Raw genomic sequence first — 20379 nt, 5'->3', positions numbered from 1 at the left:
GGGTGAGTGATATAAAGTGCTGACCCTCCTGCTTCCCTGATTGGAGCGTTTGCCTATGATGTCACTGCTCTGTGTCTCTGCAGGCTGTTTCCTGATCCACTGGACCCCTTGGCAGGATCCATGGTGGACTCCTCTATGCCCTTCCCTGTCCTGCACAGCCCCTCAGCAAAGGGTGGGTGTGAGGTAAGCACGGTCCCCATGTCCCCATGTCCCCATATGCCCATCACATGCCTTTTTCTTCTTCTCTTCCTGTCCCTGCCTGACACTCATCACCCAGCCCTCACCAGCCACACTAATCCCTCACCCTCCACTCCCCATGCTGCTCCAGGAGACGGCCCCCTGGACACATCCTGAGGCTCCAGGCAAGTCCCCACTCCCCTGGGCAGTGAGGAGTCTGTGCTGGGTCCATGTGTCTGGTCCACTCAGGGAACTCAAACCTGCTCCCTGATGCAAGCATGTAGCCAAGGTTCCCTTAAGCTGCCCTCTCCAGGGTGGCTCTCAACCCCTCCCAGCACACCCTGCTTACCATGGACCCACAGTGCCTCCTACTGGCCCATGGTCCACAGTCTCACGGATCTGTGCCTTCTGTCTAAATCAAGAATAGAAATTTAGACACTTCATGGCTTTGGTAGTGACCGCCTCTCTATGCAGGTGTGAGCCTGGCCAGCGCCTTCCCCAGGAGACCAAAGCCAGCCCCTGCTCCTTGGTGAGCATGTGTGACTGAAAGGCTGTGATCAAGAATGCCGATATGCCAGAGGAGATGCAACTGGACTCAGTGGAGTGTGCTACTCAGGCACTGGAGAAGTATAATACAGAGAAGGACATGGCGGCCCACATCAAGAAGGAGTCTGACAAGAAGTACAACCCCGTCTGGCACTGCATCGTGGGGAGGAACTTCTGTAGTTATGTGACATATGAAACCAAAATCTTCATCTGCTGCTACCTGGGCCAAGTGGCCAATCTCCTGTTCAAATCTGGTTAAAAGCATGGACTGTGCCACACACCTAGTGATCCATCCAAAAACCAGGACTGCAGCCTAAAGTCCAAATACCAGAGACTGAAGTCTTCAGCCCTGCCTAAGGGAATCCTCCATCTTTGAACCTTTATTGGGTTTTGTATGGGGCATTCTCTGTACTGGTTTGTTGTGGTTATAAAGCAATTAGCAAAATGGCTTACATTTGTATTTATTTTCTATTCCATACTTCTCTGCCCATGTTTTTTTTTTCTCTTCGAAATCCATTGCTTTAAAGAAAGAAGTCTTTTGGAGAAGGGTGCGTTAATAAACCGTTTGTTCAAATAATCTAGAGTTGAAGATGGCCTCTTTAGTTGATCTTGGGTAGGCTGGTGGGGGTGATTCCTTGAAGTTTCTGCGGGATGTAACAGACTAGCCTATTCAGCACTCTTGCGTTTCATTCTTGCCCATCCTGCTCCTGTCGTGCATGGGAGAATGCTACTCAGAAGTGCGTGTTGAGAGAGGCACGGCAGAGAAACTACTGGACCAACTCTTACTCCCAATCTGATAAGTACATTCCTTAAGCGCTCCTTTTGTGATAACTGCTATAGAGTGCTCTGGGCCTTAGGCCTCACGAGATGATGAGTGTGTCATGGAACACCTTTAAGCTTTCTAGGGCTGTAAAATGGAAACAAGCTGGTAAGAAAGTTGGGCTAATGAGAAATCTGTTGGGCTCTAGACATTTCCCCTCCCCTGCCTGGCCAAAGTATACTCTAAAGATCAAAGGTGGTCTTAAAGGGAAAAAGCTTTTAAGTAGCAGCCCTCCTTGTGATTCTACTAAAGTCTGCAGGAATTTAAACTTACAAGCCTGCTGTGCTGTGCTTTAACTGGCTGTGTTCACATATGAGTTGGAGCTTTCATTAAAAGACACAATTCAAACAAAAAAAGAATAGATATTCCCCACAACCCGTGGACAGGCCACTTTAAAAACTACCTTGTGATTTGGGAAGGGAAGTGACCATAGCTCAGTTGGTAAAGAATCCACCTGCAATGCAGGAGACCCTGGGTGGGGAAGATCCACTGGAGAAGGGAAAGGCTGCCCACTCCAGTATTCTGGCCTGGAGAATTCCAGGGACTATACAGTCCATGGGGTCGCAAAGATGCGGACATGACTGAGCGACTTTCACTTTCGTGACTCAGATGAAGGAGGAACAATGTGGCTGGAGTAGAAAGGGCCAGGAAGGTGGGAGAGGAGTGACTTACCCACCCAGGAAAGGTGGGCAAGAGAAGAGAGCACGCGAGAGCCAGGCTGGGGGAGAACCTTCCAGAGAGACAGCGATGAGCTGCCTGAGGTGGGACACGAGGGCCTCTTTTTATCTAGTTTACAAACAACCTTCCCTCCTGGAGGTCTCAGGCTCAGGTGATGACTAGGAGTCAGAGCGGGGGAAACTCCTGGTTCACAGGGAGGATACAGAGAAAAGACAGCAATGGATGGTGGACACATGTCCACATGGCCTGGAGTGAGGTCTGGGCCAGCACAGACCACACTCTCAGGGTCACACTGCAGGCACGTGGCAGCAAAGCCCTGAGGCTGCTGGTGCTAGGAGCCTACAAGCAAGGGGCTGCCTTGCCTTTTTGCACAGAGAGGAGGTGACCCTGCAGCGCTGTGGAGTAACTGCTGACGCAGAAGTACACAGATGTCTGGGAGCGGTTGGCAGACTCCAGTGTGAGAGGGAAGTCCTCTGTGCTTGGTCTGGAGACGCTGTAGCCCTCGGGTACATCTCCCTTCTGTGTGTCAGGAGGGTCATTTGAGTAATGGATCAGCCTCATTCCGCTTCCCACGTCTTGTCGGTACCAGTACATATAATCGTGTTTCAGATCCTGAGTGCATCTCAGTGTCGCTTTCTGTCCTGACCTCACGACCTGGAATCTGGGGTCCTGAGTGACCCCAGCATGGACCGCCCCTGTGGAGAAGGAGGACCGATGCTGCAGTCACAGCGGACAGGCTTAGTGCTGGCACCCCGAAGGGGCCCCTGCCCCTCAGGACTCACCTGCCTGCAGGAGACAGAAGACCACACAGCCCAGGAGGCAGGGGCTCATGGCGGGGGTGGGGTTGCAGAGGGCCCTCTGGTGTGTGTGTGGATGAGAGGGGAGAGGGGCTCTCCAGGGAGTCCTTCTGAGATGTCACTGTCCCTCCAGGCCCCAGAGCCAACTTGTCACTCAGGGGCCACGCCCCTTCCCCCAGAGGCTCAAATCAGAAATGAACCTGAGTGAACAGTTCACAACAGGGAGACCCATCCGTCTTAATGGGCATCAGCCTCACAATTGTTGTAACCCATCTGTAAACAGTGTGCAGTTTTATCTATACTTCATTGCGAAGTTAATCTTCATAAATGTGTATATTACTTTAATTCATCTACATATTTCTATAGCTCTGCATCTTTGGAAATTCCCTCTAGCTTCCTGCTCTCCTTTATGATATGTGTCCCAGTAGGACTTCAAGGCCCATTTCTGCTTTAATTGATCACAGCCCTGAGAATGGCCCTCCACCTACCATGTTTCTCCAGGTATCTGCTCCCAACCTCATTGAAGGCTCATCAACATTTGAGGAATTGTTTGGATCTGTTCTTATCAACTCACTGACAGACAGTCCACCTGCCAAAGGCAGGTACAACTCCTTCATGTTCACAGGAGCCCCCCCTTCCCATGTCAGGAGAGGCCTCAGGCCTGTGACCCTCCTTTCTGGGTGGAGAGAAGCTGGTTGCCCAGCACAGGACGACGGATTGGCAGAAAGTAATGCAGACTTAGGAGCACCATGGTGAGTCATGGCACACGCCAGGGTAAGTGAAAAACGCTCTTTTTTATTTGAGACATTCTTTTCCTGGGAACACCTCCTTGTGATGCGTGGCTGCCATTCATTGAGTAACAGTTCATATCACAGAGCCCCAAACTGTATGTTGTTACACATAACACAACGCGTATATGTAACTTGCTCTGTATGGAGACGGTTCCATGAGGAAAGGGACCACAGGTGTTGAAAAGAAACTTGAGCTGCAATCCTAGCTGTAACAGTCATGAGGTATGAGATCTGGGCAATTCACATCCCCTCAGATATATAAACAGTTAAAATAATACTTACTTTGCATGATCCTAGTGAGCATTACAACATATCAAGAAATGAATGTCTGGGAAAATCTATTGCTCTTCCAGAGACTGAGCTTGGCACACTGGCAACCGACACGCTCACCACCACTTCCTGAGCTGGGGCAGGAGAGTTTTTGTCCCAGAGGCACCTGATCATGGAGGGCTGTGTCTTGGCTGCTGGCACAGAGATACAGAGCGGAGTCCATCAGCTCCAAGGAGGTCAAGTTCAACTCCGAGCGAGAGTCACCTAACTGTTGACCTGAGAATCGATCTGACATGTTTCCTCTTTGATACACTTCTCCATCAAAATACTGAACGAGGAACTGGGGGCCCTGGCCCAGGGCTTGTGCGAACCAGTACACAGAGCGGTGTCCAGATTCAGGGGAACATCTCAGTGTCGCTTGCTGTTTTCTTGATTTGGTCAGGAATTTTGGGGTCTGGGTGACTTCAGAATCTACCAGGCCTGTTGGGAAAGACAAGGAAGTAGAGAGGAGAGAACGGGGAAGCCTCCTGCTGCAGTCCTTTCCAGTAGTCTTGCATTTTGGGGATGACAAAAGCAACGTCATCTCAGAAGCTCCCACACTGTGTCCAGGACTCACCTGCTCCCAGGAGGCAGAGAGTCACACAGCAGAGGAGCCTGGAGCCCATGGCAGCATCAGGAGCCCAGCACTGCTGCTGGCTGGGGCGGGGCTCCTGGGGTGAGTGATGTAAAGTGCTGACCCTCCTGCTTCCCTGATTGGAGCATTTGCCTATGATGTCACTGCTGTGTCTATCAGGCTGCCCTTGTCCACTGGACCCCTTACCAATACACAGGGCTGGCTCCTCTATGCCCTTCCCTGTCCTGACAGCCCCTTAGTAAGCCTGGGTGTGAGGTGACTGGTCCCCTGGTCCCATACGCACACAACATGCCTTGTTCTCTTCTCCCTGACCATGCCTGAATCTCATCACCAGCCACCAGGCCCTCACCAGCCACCCCAACCCCTTCACCTCTACCTCTCATGCTGAGGCAGGATACAACCCCCTATGTTCATCTTGAGGTTTCAGGCATGTCCCCAGTTCCCTGGGCAGTGAGGAGTCTGTGCTGGCTCCATGTGTCCCCGGACCACTCAGGGAACTCAGACCTGCTCCCAGATGCAGGCATGATATAGACAAGGTTCTCTTAAGCTGCCCTCCCCAGGGTGACTCACACCCTCCCAGCACACACTGCTTATCATGGAACAGTGCCTCCAAGTGGCCAAAGTCAAGGGTCTCATGGATTTGCAGCATTTGTTTACAGAAAGTTTAGCCGCTCAGTCTTGTCCTGCTCTTTGCAACCGCATGGACTGTAACCTCCCTGGCTCTGCTGTCCATGGGATTCTCCAGGCAAGTGTACTGGAGTGAGTTGCCATTTCCTTCACCAGAGGATCTTCCTGACCCAGGGATCGAGCCCAGGTTTCCCTCATTGGAGGCAGATGCTTCACCACCTGAGCCACGAGGGAAGTCCTATCTGTTAAAGCAAGAGTACAAAAATTCCGGCACCCTGAACACACACACACACACACACACACACACACACACACACACGCACAGGCACACACACACATACGCACGCGCACACACACACACATACACACACATACGCGCGCGGGCACACACACACACGCATGCACACACACACATACACACACACACATACGCGCGCGGGCACACACACACACACACATACGCGCACACACACACATATACACACACACACATATGGGCGCGGGCACACACACACACATATGCGCACACACACACACACACATGCACACACACACCCCTGTTCTACTGCCTGCCTAGCCTGGCTGACGGGTTGATCTTCAAACCCACTCAGCCTCTGGAGGCAGAAGACTGTATGATCCGAACTTTTTACTAAGAAAGAAAGAACTGCGGCACCACGACAATGACGGTCGTTAGCTAAGATGGAAATATATGATCATAAAATAAATACTCTGAGGATCTCAAGTGAATCTGCCTACAAACATGTATTCCATAACTACTTCTGATTAATCAGATGCATATATTTCCAGATTTTGTATTTAAATTAAGAATGATCAAATTCTAGATAATACTGTCATAAAGAAGTTTTAGAAATATGAGCTCAATTATTTCTGCACTTATAAAATCATGATATAATGGGGGCGATGCAGGATATATTTTGACTTTGAGAAGATTTTGATGAGCGTTCCAGGTAGTCCCAACCTGGCCTAGGTTAGGTGAGCTGCTAAGGATGTCGGGAGGCGGGGGGGTGCGTGTCGAGAACACACAAAGGCAATCTGTCCTCCTTCAGATGGACTCACGTGAGTTTGGGGATGATAGGTGATGTTTCTCTTTGATGACTCCATACATCTTGCTGAAAACAGACCACATGGAGTGGCCACTTAAAAAGCCTCCCTGTGACTTGGGAAGGGACCTGACCCAGACGAAGGAGGAGCAGTGTGGCTGTGGTAGAGAGGGCCAGGGAGCTGATGCAGGGAGGTGGGGAGAGGAATGTCCTGCCCGCCTGGGAAAGGTGGACAAGAGCCAGCCTAGACCAGGTGAGAACCAGACTGTGGGAGAACGTCCAGAAAGCCAGAAATGAGCTGCCTGAGGTGAGACAAGAGTGTCTAGACGTATCTAATTTATCCAACAACCTTCCCTCCTAGGTCTCAGGCTCATGTGATGACTAGGAGTCAGAGCTGGGGAAGCATCTTCCTGGTTCACATGGAGGCTGCAGAGGAAAGACAGAGATCGATGGTCCCACAAGGTCCCCAAGGCCCGGCAGTGAGGTTCGGGCCAGTCTCCACCGCATACCCAGGGTCACACTGCAGGCACCTGGCTAACAAAGCCCTGAGGCTCCCGGTGCTAGGAGCCTGCACGTGGACCCCTGTCTTTTGCACAGAGAGGAGGTGACCCTGCAGTGCCGTGGAGTAACTGCTAGTGCAGAAGTACACAGATGTCTGGGAGCGGTTGGCAGACTCCAGCATTAGAGGGAAGTTCTCTATGCTTGATCTGGAGACGCTGTAGCCATCGGGCACATCTCCTGGCTCGCTAGTGGACACACCAGCTGAGTAATGGATCAGCCTCAGCCCGTGTCCCACGTCTTGTCGGTACCAGTACATGCGGTCATGACCCAGATCCTGAGTACATGTCAGTGTCACGCTCTGTCCTCTCCTCACGACCTGGAATCTGGGGTCCTGAGTGACCCCAGCATGGACCGCCCCTGTGGAGAAGGAGGACCGATGCTGCAGTCACAGAGGACAGGCTTAGTGCTGGGACCCCCAAGGGGACCCTGCCCCCCAGGACTCACCTGCCTGCAGGAGACAGAAGACCACACAGCCCAGGGGGCAGGGGCTCATGGCGGGGGTGGGGCAGGTGGAGGGCCCTCTGGAGTGTGTGTGGCTGAGAGGGGAGAGGGGCTCTCCAGGGAGTCCTTCTGAGATGTCACTCTCCCTGCCAGGACCCAGGGAAATCCTGTCACTCAGGGGCCACCCCCCTTCCCCCAGAGGCTCAAATCAGAAATGAACCTGAGTGAAGAGTTCATAACACGGAGACCCATCCAGGTCAACGGACTTGAGCCTTATGAGTTGTTGTGTCCTTTCTCTAAACAGTTTATAATGTAAGTGTGTTGTATTCCAGAGATAATTCTTCATTCCTAAGTATGTGAAGTTATATGCAGATTTCGAACTGCAGGGTTGGGGGGTTACTGCGTGCTCCTAAACAGCACATTGTTGAGGGCTCCTGCTGCAGCCCTCATCTCCAGGCTTCTATCTCAGGATGGCAAAGACATCTCAGAAGCTCCCACACTGTGTCCAGGACTCACCTGCTCCCAGAAGGAGGAGAGTCACACAGCAGAGGAGCCTGGAGCCCATGGCAGCATCAGGAACCCAGGACAGCTGCTGGCTGGGGGTGGGCCTCCTGGGGTGAGTGGTGTAAAATGCTGACCCTCCTGCTCCCTGATTGGAGCATTTGCCTATGACATCACTGCTCTGTGCCTCTGCAGGCTGCCCTGTCCTCTGGGCCCCTTGCCAGGACAAAGGTGAGCCCTCTATGCCCTTCCTGCCCTTCCCAGCCCCTGAGCAAGGGGTGGGTGGAAGGGTGCACCGTCCCCAGGTCCCCAGTGCCCACAGCATACCTTGTTGTCCTCTGCCAGCCACTGCCTGACACGCAGTCAGGCACTCACCTGGCTGGCAATCACCAGGCAATCAGCTGACAATCACCCAGCCCTCACCAGCCACCCCAACCCCTCACCTCCACTTCCCTTGCAGCTCCTGGAGACCGTCTCCTGGGCACATCCTGAGGATCCAGGCACATCCTCACTTTCCTGGGCAGTGAGGAGTCTGTACTGCTTCCATGGGTCCTGGAACCTCAGGACCTCAGGGCACTCAAACCTGCTTTCTCATTCAGGCATGTAGCCAAGGTTCCTTAAAGCTGCCCTCCCCAGGGTGACTCGCCACCCCTCCCAGGACCCCCTGCTTACCGTGGGCCCACAGTGCCTCCTAGTGGCCAATGGTACACAGTCTCATGGATCTGTGCCTTCTGCCAAAGCAAGAATGTAAATACCCCACACCCTGAACACACACACACACACAACACACACTTGTTCTACTGTCTTCCCAAGCTGGTGACTTAAGATTGATCTGCAAATTGCCTCTTAGCTTCTGGAGATAAAAAACTGTAGAATCCAACATTTCCATTAAGAAGAAAATAATTGCACATACTAAATGGCAACCCACTCCAGTGTTCTTGCCTGGAGAATCCCAGGGACGGGGGAGCCTCCTGGGCTGCCGTCTATGGGGTCGCACAGAGTTAGACACTCTTCAGCAATATGTGAACCGTGAACTTCCTGATGTTCAAGATGGTTTTAGAAAAGGCAGAGGAACCAGAGATCAAATTGGCAACAACCTCCAGATCATGGAAAAAGCAAGAGAGTTCCAAAAAAACATCTATTTCTGCTTTATTGACTATGCCAAAGCCTTTGACTGTGTGGATCACAATAAACTGTGGAAAATTCTGAAAGAGATAGGAATACCAGACCACCTGATCTGCCTCTTGAGAAATTTGTATGCAGGTCAGGAAGCAACGGTTAGAACTGGACAAGAAGCAACAGACTGGTTCCAAATAGGAAAAGGAGTACGTCAAGGCTGTATATTGTCACCCTGTTTATTTAACTTATATGCAGAGTACATCATGAGAAACGCTGGACTGGAAGGAACACAAGCTGGAATCAAGATTGCCGGGAGAAATCTCAATAACCTCAGCTATGCAGATGACACCACCCTTATGGCAGAAAGTGAAGAGGAACTCAAAAGCCTCTTGATGAAAGTGAAAGTGGAGAGTGAAAAAGTTGGCTTAAAGCTCAACATTCAGAAAACGAAGATCATGGCATCTGGTCCCATCACTTCATGGCAAATAGATGGGGAAACAGTGGAAACAGTGTCAGACTTTATTTTTCTGGGCTCCAAAATCACTGCAGATGGTACTGAAGCCATGAAATTAAAAGATGCTTACTCCTTGGAAGGAAAGTTACGACCAACCTAGATAGCATATTCAAAAGCAGAGACATTACTTTGCCAACAAAGGTTTGTCTAGTCAAGGCTATGGTTTTTCCTGTGGTCATGTATGGATGCGAGAGTTGGACTGTGAAGAAGGCTGAGCGCCGAAGAATTGATGCTTTTGAACTGTGGTGTTGGAGAAGACTCTTGAGAGTCCCTTGGACTGCAAGGAGATCCAAGCAGTCCATTCTGAAGGAGATCAGCCCTGGGATTTCTTTGGAGGGAATGATGCTGAAGCTGAAACTCCAGTCCTTTGGCCACCTCATGCGAAGAGTTGGCTCATTGGAAAAGACTCTGATGCTGGGAGGGGTTGGGGGCAGGAGGAGAAGGGGACGACAGAGGATGAGATGGCTGGAAGGCATCACTGACTCCATGGACATGAGTCTGAGTGAACTCCGGGAGTTGGTGATGGACAGGGAGGCCTGGCGTGCTGCGATTCATGGGGTTGCAAAGAATCGGACACGACTGAGCGACTGAGCTGATCTGAAGTGACTTAGCAGCGGTGTCACAGTGGTGTGCTAAGGCGGAATCACACAGACCTTCAGTACAGACACTGCTGAGCTCAGGTGAATACAGCCTGGAGCACTGCATTCCGTAGATCCCTCTGATTAATTCAGATCCACATATTTCTAGATTTTCTACATAAATTAAGTATTACCAATTCTAGGTAACGGATTTATATACAGAGATTATATATATAGAAACCCATTTATTTTTAGAGTTATAAAACTTTGAAATAAAAAAAGCAGCCGTCCACTACATTTAACGTCGATGTAGCTGGGCGTGATATGAGACTGCACACTCAATGTCACACTGCAGGCATGTGGCCCTGGCTTCCAAGATTCCGGGTGTGAGAAGCCTGCAAGAGTCTCTACTCCTTTCATGCTTCAGGGCTTCCCTTATCTTTTTGCACAGAGAGGAGGTGACCGTGCAGAGCTGTGGATAACCGCAGGCGCAGAAGTACACAGATGTCTGGGAGCGGTTGGCAGACTCCAGCGTGAGAGGGAAGTTCTCTGTGCTTGGTCTGGAGACGCTGTAGCCCTCGGGCACGGCTCCTTTCTCCGTGGTGGGAGGAATAACTGAGTAATGGATCAGCCTCAGCCCGTGTCCTGGGTCTTGTCGATACCAGTACATATAGCTGAAGCTCAGATCCTGAGTACATGTCAGTGTCCCACTCTGTCCTGTCCTCACGACCTGGAATCTGGGGGCCTGAGTGACCCCAGCATGGACCGCCCCTGTGGAGAAGGAGGACGGATGCCGCAGTCACAGCGGACAGACTTAGTGCTGGGACCCCGAAGGGGACCCTGCCCCCAGGACTCGCTTGCCTGCAGGAGACAGAAGACCACACAGCCCAGGAGGCAGGGGCTCATGGCCGGGGCGGGGCAGGCGGAGGGCCCTCTGGTCTGAGGGTGGATGAGAGGGGAGAGGGGCTCTCCAGGGAGTCCTTCTGAGATGTCACTGTCCCTGCCAGGCCCCACAGCCAATCTGTCACTCAGGGGCCACGCCCCTTCCCCCAGAGGCTCAAATCAGAAATGAACCTCAGTGAACAGTTCACAACACGGAGACCCATCCAGAACAACAGACGTAATCTCATAAGTTGCTGTAACCTTTCTGTAAATGTTAAAGGTTTTTCTGTAGATGTTAAACTGATTCAATGTTTTGTATGTTCTAGTCCAGACATAAGTCTTCATTAACATGTATATTACTTGTATTTATCTACATATTTCTGAAGTTTTGAATCCTGGGGAAATCCTTCTGGCGTCCTACTGCCCTTTATGATATGCGTCCCAAGAGCACTTCAAGCGGAGAAGGCAATGGCACCCCACTCCAGTGTTCTTGCCTGGAACATCCCAGAGACGGGGGAGCCTGGTGGGCTGCCGCCTATAGGGTCGCACAGAGTTGGACACAACTGAAGCGACTTAGCAGCAGCACTTCAAGGCTTCCTTTCCACAACATTGCCCACAGTCCTGAGACAGTCCCTCCACCTACCGTGTTTCTCCAGGTTTCTGCTCCCAACCTCATTGCAGGCTCATCAACATTTGAGGAATTCTTTGGTCTGCTTCTAATCAATTCACTGACAGACGATCCACCGGTCAAACGCAGGTACAGCTCCTTCATGTTCACAGCAGCCTTGATTCCCGTGTGGGGGGAGGGAGCAAGCAAAGCCCCCTCATGCCGGTGACCCACCCTCTGGGTGGAGATAAGCTGGGTGCCAGGCACAGAATGACATTTTGACACGAAGGAGTACAGATGCAGGAGGGACGGGGAGGGAGGTGCAGACGCCAGGGTAATGAAAAATGCTCAGTTTTTATTTGAGACATTCCTCTCATGGGAATACCTCCTTGTGAAGTGTGGCTGCCATTCATTGAGTAACAGTGCATATCACAGAGCCCCGAACTGTATCTTGTTACACGTAACACAATGCGTATATGCAACTTGCTGTGTACACAGATCCATGAGCGAAGAGACCACGGGTGTTGAGAACACACTTGAGCCGGGATGCTAGCTGAAACACTTATGAAGTATGAGATCTGGGCAACTCACTTCCCTGAGATGTACAAACAGATAAAATGGTACTTACCTTGATGACGTTAGTGAGCATTAAAACATATCAAGAAGTGAATGTCTGGGAAAGTCTCTCACTCCACCAGAGACTGGGCTTGGCAGGCTGGCAGCTGACACTCAGGCATCACTTCCTGAGTTGGGGCAGGAGTGTTTTTGTCCCAGAGGCACCTGATCATGCAGGGCTGTGTCTTGGCTGCTGGCACAGAGATACACGGCTGAGTTCGTCAGCTCCAAGGAAGTCAAGTTCAGCTCAGAGCTAGAGTCACTGAACTGTTTTCCTGAGAATCGATCTGACATGTTTCCTTTCTCATTCTCTGCCCTATTGTAATACTGAATGAGGAATTGGAGGCCTTGGCCCAGGGCCCGTTGGGACCAGTACACAGATCGGTGTCCAGACTCAGGGGAACATCTCAGTATCACTTGCTGTTTTCTTGATTTGATCAGGTATTTGGGGGTCTGGGTGACTTCAGAATCCACCAGGCCTGTTGGGGAGGAGACAAGAAAGCTAAGGGCAGAGCACAGGGAAGCCTCCTGCTGCAGCCCTCCTCATCAGGCTTCTATCTCAGGGAGGCAAAGACATCTCAGAAGCCCCCACACTGTGTCCAGGACTCACCTGCTCCCAGGAGGCAGAGAGTTACACAGCAGAGGAGCCTGGAACCCATGGCAGCTTCGGGAACCCAGGACTACTGCTGGCTGGGGGCTGGGCTCCTGGGGTGAGTGGTGTAGAGTGCTGACCCTCCTGCTTCCCTGATTGGAGCCTTTGCCTATGACGTCACTGCTCTGTGTCTCTGCAGGCTGCCTTTGTCCACTGGACCCCTTGGCAGGACCCAGGGCTGGTTCATCTAAGCCATTCCTTGTTCTGCACAGGTCCTCAGCCAAGGGTGGGTGTGAAGTGAGCACTGTCCCCATGTCCCCATATGCCCTTAACGTGCCTTTTTCTTCTCTTCCTGTCCCTGCCTGACACTCATCACCCAGCCCTCACCAGCCACACTAATCCCTTCACCCTCCACTCCCCATGCTGCTCCAGAAGAAGATCCCCTGGGCATATCCTGAGGCTCCAGGCATGTTCCCATTCCCCTGGGAAGTGAGGAGTCTGTGCTGGGTCCATGTGTCTGGACCACTCAGGGAACTCAAACCTGCTTTCTGATACAGGCATGTAGCCAAGGTTCCCCTAAGCTGCCCTCTCCAGGGTGACTCTCAATCCCTCCCAGTACACCCTGCTTACCATGGGCCCACAGTGCCTCCTAGAGGCCAATGGTTTCATGGATCTGTGCCTTCCATCTAAAACAAGAATACAAATTCTCCGCACTCCACACTTTCAACCCCTACGCACACAAACACACACACCCATACACACACCCCTCATCTGCTGCCTTCCCAGCCTGGATGAATTAGGGCTGATCTTCAAGTCTAGTCTTAGCCTGTGGAGGTAAAACACTGTATGATCAGACATTTCTACTAAGAAGGAAATAAGTGCAGCACTAGATTCCAGAATCTGGTTCCTCAACCTTAGGGCAGGCTCATTGACACTTGAGGAATCCTTGGGCTCTTTCTTATTAATTCACCAACTGACAGGGTGCCTCTCACACACAGGCTCGGCGCCTTCATGTCCACCTGAGCACGTGCTTTCCGTCGTGTCTGAGGGGTGGGGGAGCAGCAAGCCGAACCCCCTCAGGCCTGTGACCCAGCTTGCTTTGAGGAGAGAAGCTGGTTGTCCAGCACCACGGATGACATGTTGGCACAAAGGAGTACAGACGTGGGAGGGATGTCAGGAGAGATGGCTGACCCCGGGGTAAAGGAAAAATCCTCCGATTTTACCTGAGACATCCATTGCATGGGTGTACTTCCTTGTGAAGCAGGGCAGCCATTCAGTAACCGATATCCTAGAGCCCCAGACTGGATCACATGCACAAACCTCACATTTGGAAGGACCCTGCACTGGCTGCCATGCTCTGCTGCTCTGATTTTCAAATTCTCAATAATTTCTGAACCTGAATATCGTGCACATGGTCATGAGTGGGTGACCGTGGTGACCTGCTGATGAGCTGGTTTCCACGGAACCTGATCACACGTCTGGGGTCTGGGGGACTAACCATTCCCTGGGCCTCAGAGACAAAAACACAGAAACTAAAGTCAGAAGCAATGAATGAGCTCGATGTTGTAGCCATAAAAAAGCCTTGAATCGGGGCCTGGCAAGTCCATGGGATCCATACCTGTGCTCAGAATGTCTCTGGTCCAAGAGACAGTGAGACCCACAGCGCAGGAGACTAGTGACCAGGCCAGGGCGCTACAGAAAGGGGGACTTTTCAATTCAACTCCTGTGACTTGGACGCGGGGGTCAAATCAAAGACAAGCCTTCTCCTGACATGAAATGATCTCTCACCAAATTGCTGCTGCTGGTTGTCTGCTCAGTCCCAGCACCAGTGTGTGAGCAGGAGGCCTTGCTGTGTGCATATCACATGGGAGCTAAAGGAATTTCCTAGGAGATGAGGACTTCCTCTCAAAATAGCATCATAAAATCATTTCAGATATTTTGTGCATGAGAAAAGAAATTTATGAACGTGCATTAAAAAAAAAAAAACCTTGTACCAGCAGAAAAGACCTTTGGATGGTCATTTTCCAAACCATCCATCTCCAGATAGGATAGTCCCTGACATGGATATGGTGCTCACATGCTTTCAAGAACTTCTTCAACCAAAATACTTTCCAGGGGCAATCACTTAAATATTTAGCTCTGGGCTAAAGAGGACTTAAAAAAAAATGATGGCAACATAAATCATACTGCTGGTTGTCAGGGAAGGAGACAGGCCTGGGAATGGGGCCTCAGAGGATTTTTGGTGATGAAATGTTCTCAGCCTTTATAGGTGAACGTTCCGTGGGCACACACACACGGATTGATCAGAACCATTCATCTGTTCACTGTGCAGTGTGTAACGTTACTGTATATACAGCGGACCCCTTGGACCACACGATTTTGAATTTCATGCGTTCAGTTTTGATTGGACTTTTTAATAGATACTAACTACAGACCATGTTGTTCATCTGGTAAAGAATCTGCCTGCAGTGTGAGAGACCTGAGTTGGATCCCTGGGTTGGGAAGATCTGCTGGAGAAGGGAAAGACTACCCACTCCAGTATTCTGGCCTGGAGAGAATTTATATTTCAGGGACTGCATAGTCCATGGGGTTGCAAAGAGTCAGACCCGATTGAGTGACATTCACTTTCACTTTTCACAGTACCACACAACTGTGCCTGGTTGAATCTGTGGATGTGAAATCATAAACAGGGTTGACTGAATTTTAAACAAATTTTACAGCAGGGTTAAGGCTGGTTCAGGGCCCCCAAACTTCACATTATTCAAATGTTAACTATAATTCATATGGCAATAAAGTTAATGTAAAAACGCCTGAGGGTAAGTTACACGCTCTGTTTATCTCATGTATGGAACCGGCAAGCATAATTACTTTATTTCCTATGACATCTGAAGTCCTCAAGTATAGGGTTTGAAGTCAAAATGTGTCCATATCTACTTTTGCACCTAGGAAGCACTAGAGGAGGCTGTCAGAAATTAGCAAAGGGAGTGAAGAAATCCAGAGTCCTGTCACCTGCCAGGGACTTCATGCTTACTAAATTCTTGTGAAGCCCTGGAAGGTGGTGTCCTGACTAACATAATATGTCAACTAGACTCTGCCTTGGATATTTAGTTTTATTTTTTGGGTGCTCCAAAGAGGGATATTTTTTGGCTCAGATGGTAAAGCGTCTGCCCGCAATGTGGAAGACCCGGGTTCAATCCCTGGAAGATGCCCTGGAGAAGGAAATGGCAACCCACTCCAATATTCTTACCTAGAAATTCCATGGATGGAGGAGCCTCGTGGGCTACAGTCCATGGAGTCACAAAGAGTCGGACACAACTGAGCGACTTCACCTTCAACATGTGAATAGGTATGTTTTAATAATAGATTAGATTAACATTTTAATTCGTAAAGCAGATGACCCTCCATAATGTCAGTGGCCTTCATGAAACCAGGTGAAGAGATGAATAGATGAAAAAACTGATCCTCCCCCAAGAAAGAGATAATTGTCAGCCGATGGCCTTCACACTGGACCGTTAGTTCTTCTGCTTTTGAACTTAAACATCAGCTCCCCTCAGTCTCTAGTAGCACCAGACCCGCTTGCAGCATTTGGACTTACCAGTCTTAACAACTTTGTGAGCCAATTGCTTTAAAACGTGTATGTGCGATACTGGATGCTTGGGGCTGGTGCACTGGGACGACCCAGAGGGATGGAATGGGGAGAGAGGAGGGAGGAGGGTTCAGGATGGGGAACACATGTATACCTGTGGCGGATTCATTTTGATATTTGGCAAAACTAATACAATTATGTAAAGTTTAAAAAATAAAATTAAATTAAAAAAAAATTATACACATATAAACCAAAAAAATAAATAAATAAAACGTGTATGTGTGTATGTGTGTGTTTGTGTGCGTGTGTGTGTGTTTCTGTGTATTATTTATTCTATGTGGGGGAAAGTTTTATGGGGGCAAAGACCAAAAGTGATGAGGACAGGCTTGAATCAAATTCCTTGCTCTGAAAGCAATGACATATAAGATGTGGACAAGTCAGTTCCCCTCAGATGTATGAACAGGTAAAATAATATTTACCTAGCATGATCTTTGGGAGCATTAAAACAGACCAGAGAAAGAATTTCTGGGAGAGTCTATCGGATCTATCGAGGCCTGGAAGGGAGGCAGTCACCCTCACAGCCACTTCCTGAGCTAGGGCAGAAGTGTTTTTGTCCCAGAGGCACCTGATAATGCAGGGCTGTGTCTTGCTGCTGGCACAGAGATACACGGCTGAGTCTGTCAGCTCCAAGGAGCTCAGATTCATCTGAGAGCTAGAGTCACCGAACTGTTCACCTGAGAATCGATCTGGCATGTTTCCTTTTTCATTCTCTCGCCCATTATAATACTGAACAAGGAACTGGGGGCCCTGGCCCCGGGCCTGTTTGTACCAGATTACAGAGAGGTGTCCAGACTCAGGGGAACATCTCAGTATCACTTGCTGCTTTCTTGGTTTGATCAGATATTTGGGGGTCTGGGTGACGCCAGAATCCACCAGACCTGTTGGGAAGGAGACAGAAGGAAGCTGAGAACAGAGCACAGGGGAGCCTCCTGTTGCAGCCCTCATCGCCAGGCTTCTATCTCAGGGAGGCAAAGACATCTCAGAAGCTCCCACACTGTGTCCAGGACTCACCTGCTCCCAGGAGGCAGAGAGTCACACAACAGAGGAGCCTGGAGCCCATGGCAGCATCAGGACCCAGGACTGCTGCTGGCTGGGGGCGGGGCTCCTGGGGTGAGTGGTGTAAAGTGCTGACCCTCCTGTTCCCTGATTGGAGCACTTGCCTATGACATCACTGCTCTGTGTCTCTGCAGGCTGCCCTTGTTCCCAGGACCCCTTGGCAGGACCCAGGGCTGGCTCCTCTATGCCATTCCCTGTCCTGACAGCCGCCAGGAAGGATAGGTGTGAGGGGAGCTTCGTCCCCTGGTCCCATGTGTCCACACACATTTGTTCTGCTCCGTCTGACACTTCCCGACACCCAGCCCTCACCAGATACCCCAACTTCTCACCCTCCCCTTCCCATGCTGCTCCACAGATGGCCCCCTGGGCACATCCTGAGGCTCCAGGCAGGATCCCTCTTCCCTGAGCAGAGAGGAGTCTGTGCTGGCTCCATGTGTCCCAGGACCACTCAGGGAACTCAAACCTGCTCCCAGGTGCAGGCATGTAGCCAAGGTTCCCTTAAGCTTCCTTCTCCAGGTGACTCTCAACCCCTCCCAGGGCACCCTGCTTACTATGGAAACACAGTGCCTCCTAGTGGCTGAAGGTCCATGGTCTCATGGATTTGCAGCCTTGGAAGCAAGGTTTCAAAAATCCCACACCCTAAATACAAACACACACACACACACATATCTGTTCTACTGCCTTCCTAGCCTGGCTGATTAGGGTTGATCTTCAAATCCACTCTTAGCCTCTGGAGGTAGAAGACTGTATGATCTGACCGTTTTCCTAACAAGGAAATCATTGCTTCACCACTACAATGATGGTAGTTAGCTAAAATGGAAATATATGTCATAAAATAAACGCTCAGAGGATCTCAAGTGAATCTGCCTGCAAACATGTCTTCATAACTACTTCTGATTGATCAGAGGCATATATTTTCAGATTTCCTATTGAAATGTGTATTAACCTATTTATTTCCTATGAACTTGTAAATCTTGATATAGTAAGATACCATGGAGGAAGTATTTTGACTTTGAGAATATTTCTCTGAAGGAAATGGTGGCAACCTGGTCCAGGTTAATTGAGATGCTAAGAAAGAGGTGCAGGAAGGAGAACACACACCCCCCGCCTGTCTCTCCTCCTGGGAATGGACTCCCAAGGGATTTTGGCTGGTTTCTAATTAACTGAGGTTGTTTTCTCTTTGATGACCCCAAGAACTTGCTCAAACACGACCGCTTACGCTTGGTTACAAAGTTCCCTGTGTCATGGGAAGGGACATGACCCAGATGAGGGGAGAGAAGTGTGTCTGGACAGAGAGGGCAGGGGAGCTGAGCCCAAGGCAGCATAGGGGGAAAGACCCGCCCCTCTGGTGGGCAAGAGCAGGGAGCACTTGAAAGCTAGGCTGCCGGAGAAACTTCCAGAGAGACAGCAATGAGGTTCTGGGAGAGACAAGAGGGTCTAGATATATCTGATTTACTAATATTCTTCCCTTCGGGAGGTCTTAAGCTGATGAGGAAGACTCAGAACTAGTCAGAACTGGATACAGTCCGAACTGTATCCAGGGAGGATGCAGAGGAAAGACAGAGACTGATGGTGGACACGTGTGTCTGAGTCCCTGGGGTCAAATCCAGGCCTGTCCAGGTCACACATCAGGGTCACAGTGCTGGCACGTGGTCCCCAGGGCTTTAGGTTCCCAGTGCTAGGATCCGGCATGTAGGCCCTTATCTTTTTCAACAGAGAGCAGGTGTGACCCTGCAGCTCCATGGAGTAACTGCTGGCACAGAAATATACAACTGTCTGGGAGCATTTGGCAGACTCCAGCGTGAGAGGAAAGTTCTCTGTGTTTGATCTAGAGACGCTGTACCCATGGGGCATGTCTCCTGGCTCGCAGGTGTGCACACCAGCTGAGTAATGGATCAGCCTCAGCCCATGTCCCAGGTCTTGTCGGTACCAGTACATGCGGTCAAGACCCGGATCCTGAGTACATTTCAGTGTCATGCTCTGTCCTCTCCTCACGACCTGGAATCTGGGGTCCTGAGTGACCCCAGCATGGACCGCCCCTGTGGAGAAGGAGGACCCATGCTGAAGTCACAGAGGACAGGCTTAGTGCTGGCACCCCGAAGGGGACCCTGCTCCCCAGGACTCACCTGCCTGCAGGAGACAGAAGACTATACAGCCCAGGAGGCAGGGGCTCATGGTGGGGGCAGGGCAGGCGGAGGGCCTTCTGAGGTGTGTGTGGATGAGAGGGGAGAGGGGCTCTCCAGGGAGTCCTTCTGAGATGTCACTGTCCCTCCAGGCCCCAGAGCCAACTTGTCACTCAGGGGCCACGCCCCTTCCCCCAGAGGCTCAAATCAGAAATGAACCTGAGTGAATGGTTCACAACAGGGAGACCCATCCGGCTTAATGGGCATCAGCCTCACAATTGTTGTAACCCATCTGTAAACAGTGTGCAGTTTTATCTATACTTCATTGCGAAGTTAATCTTCATAAATGTGTATATTACTTTAATTCATCTACATATTTCTATAGCTCTGCATCTTTGGAAATTCCCTCTAGCTTCCTGCTCTCCTTTATAATATGTGTCCCAGTAGGACTTCAAGGCCCATTTCTGCTTTAATTGATCACAGCCCTGAGAATGGCCCTCCACCTACCATGTTTCTCCAGGTATCTGCTCCCAACCTCATTGAAGGCTCATCAACATTTGAGGAATTGTTTGGATCTGTTCTTATCAACTCACTGACAGACAGTCCACCTGCCAAAGGCAGGTACAGCTCCTTCATGTTCACAGGAGCCCTCCCTTCCCATGTCGGGAGAGGCCTCAGGCCTGTGACCCACCTTTCTGGGTGGAGAGAAGCTGGTTGCCCAGCACAGGACGACGGATTGGCAG

General features: G+C 50.6%; 1 protein-coding gene, 1 pseudogene and 3 gene segments (V, D, J or C); 1 reads left to right on the top strand and 4 right to left on the bottom strand.

The window, feature by feature from the left end:
* Positions 1-651: 651 nt before the first annotated feature.
* On the top strand, positions 652-1700 carry LOC129658703 (dynein light chain 1, cytoplasmic-like). Its single transcript, XM_055589556.1, has one exon. It carries the CDS (start codon positions 749-751, stop codon positions 980-982), a length of 234 nt encoding a protein of 77 aa, XP_055445531.1. The 5' UTR covers positions 652-748; the 3' UTR covers positions 983-1700.
* A 5116-nt stretch (positions 1701-6816) lies between these two features.
* On the bottom strand, positions 6817-7455 carry LOC129658406 (T cell receptor beta variable 6-2-like). The segment is given in 2 exon segments: positions 6817-7319; positions 7407-7455. Coding segments are annotated over 2 exon segments (552 nt in total).
* A 2958-nt stretch (positions 7456-10413) lies between these two features.
* Positions 10414-11021, bottom strand: LOC129658405 (T cell receptor beta variable 6-9-like). The segment is given in 2 exon segments: positions 10414-10886; positions 10973-11021. Coding segments are annotated over 2 exon segments (522 nt in total).
* A 5707-nt stretch (positions 11022-16728) lies between these two features.
* On the bottom strand, positions 16729-17517 carry LOC129658702 (T cell receptor beta variable 9-like). The segment is given in 2 exon segments: positions 16729-17335; positions 17469-17517. Coding segments are annotated over 2 exon segments (540 nt in total).
* A 1660-nt stretch (positions 17518-19177) lies between these two features.
* Positions 19178-19688, bottom strand: LOC129658701 (T cell receptor beta variable 6-4-like; annotated as a pseudogene).
* Positions 19689-20379: the final 691 nt, after the last annotated feature.

The sequence above is a fragment of the Bubalus kerabau genome, chromosome 8 (genome assembly GCF_029407905.1).
Source record: "Bubalus kerabau isolate K-KA32 ecotype Philippines breed swamp buffalo chromosome 8, PCC_UOA_SB_1v2, whole genome shotgun sequence".
NCBI lineage: Eukaryota > Metazoa > Chordata > Mammalia > Artiodactyla > Bovidae > Bubalus > Bubalus kerabau.
The sequence above is the reverse complement of the archived record's forward strand: the minus strand, read 5'-3'. Positions and strand labels throughout refer to the sequence as shown.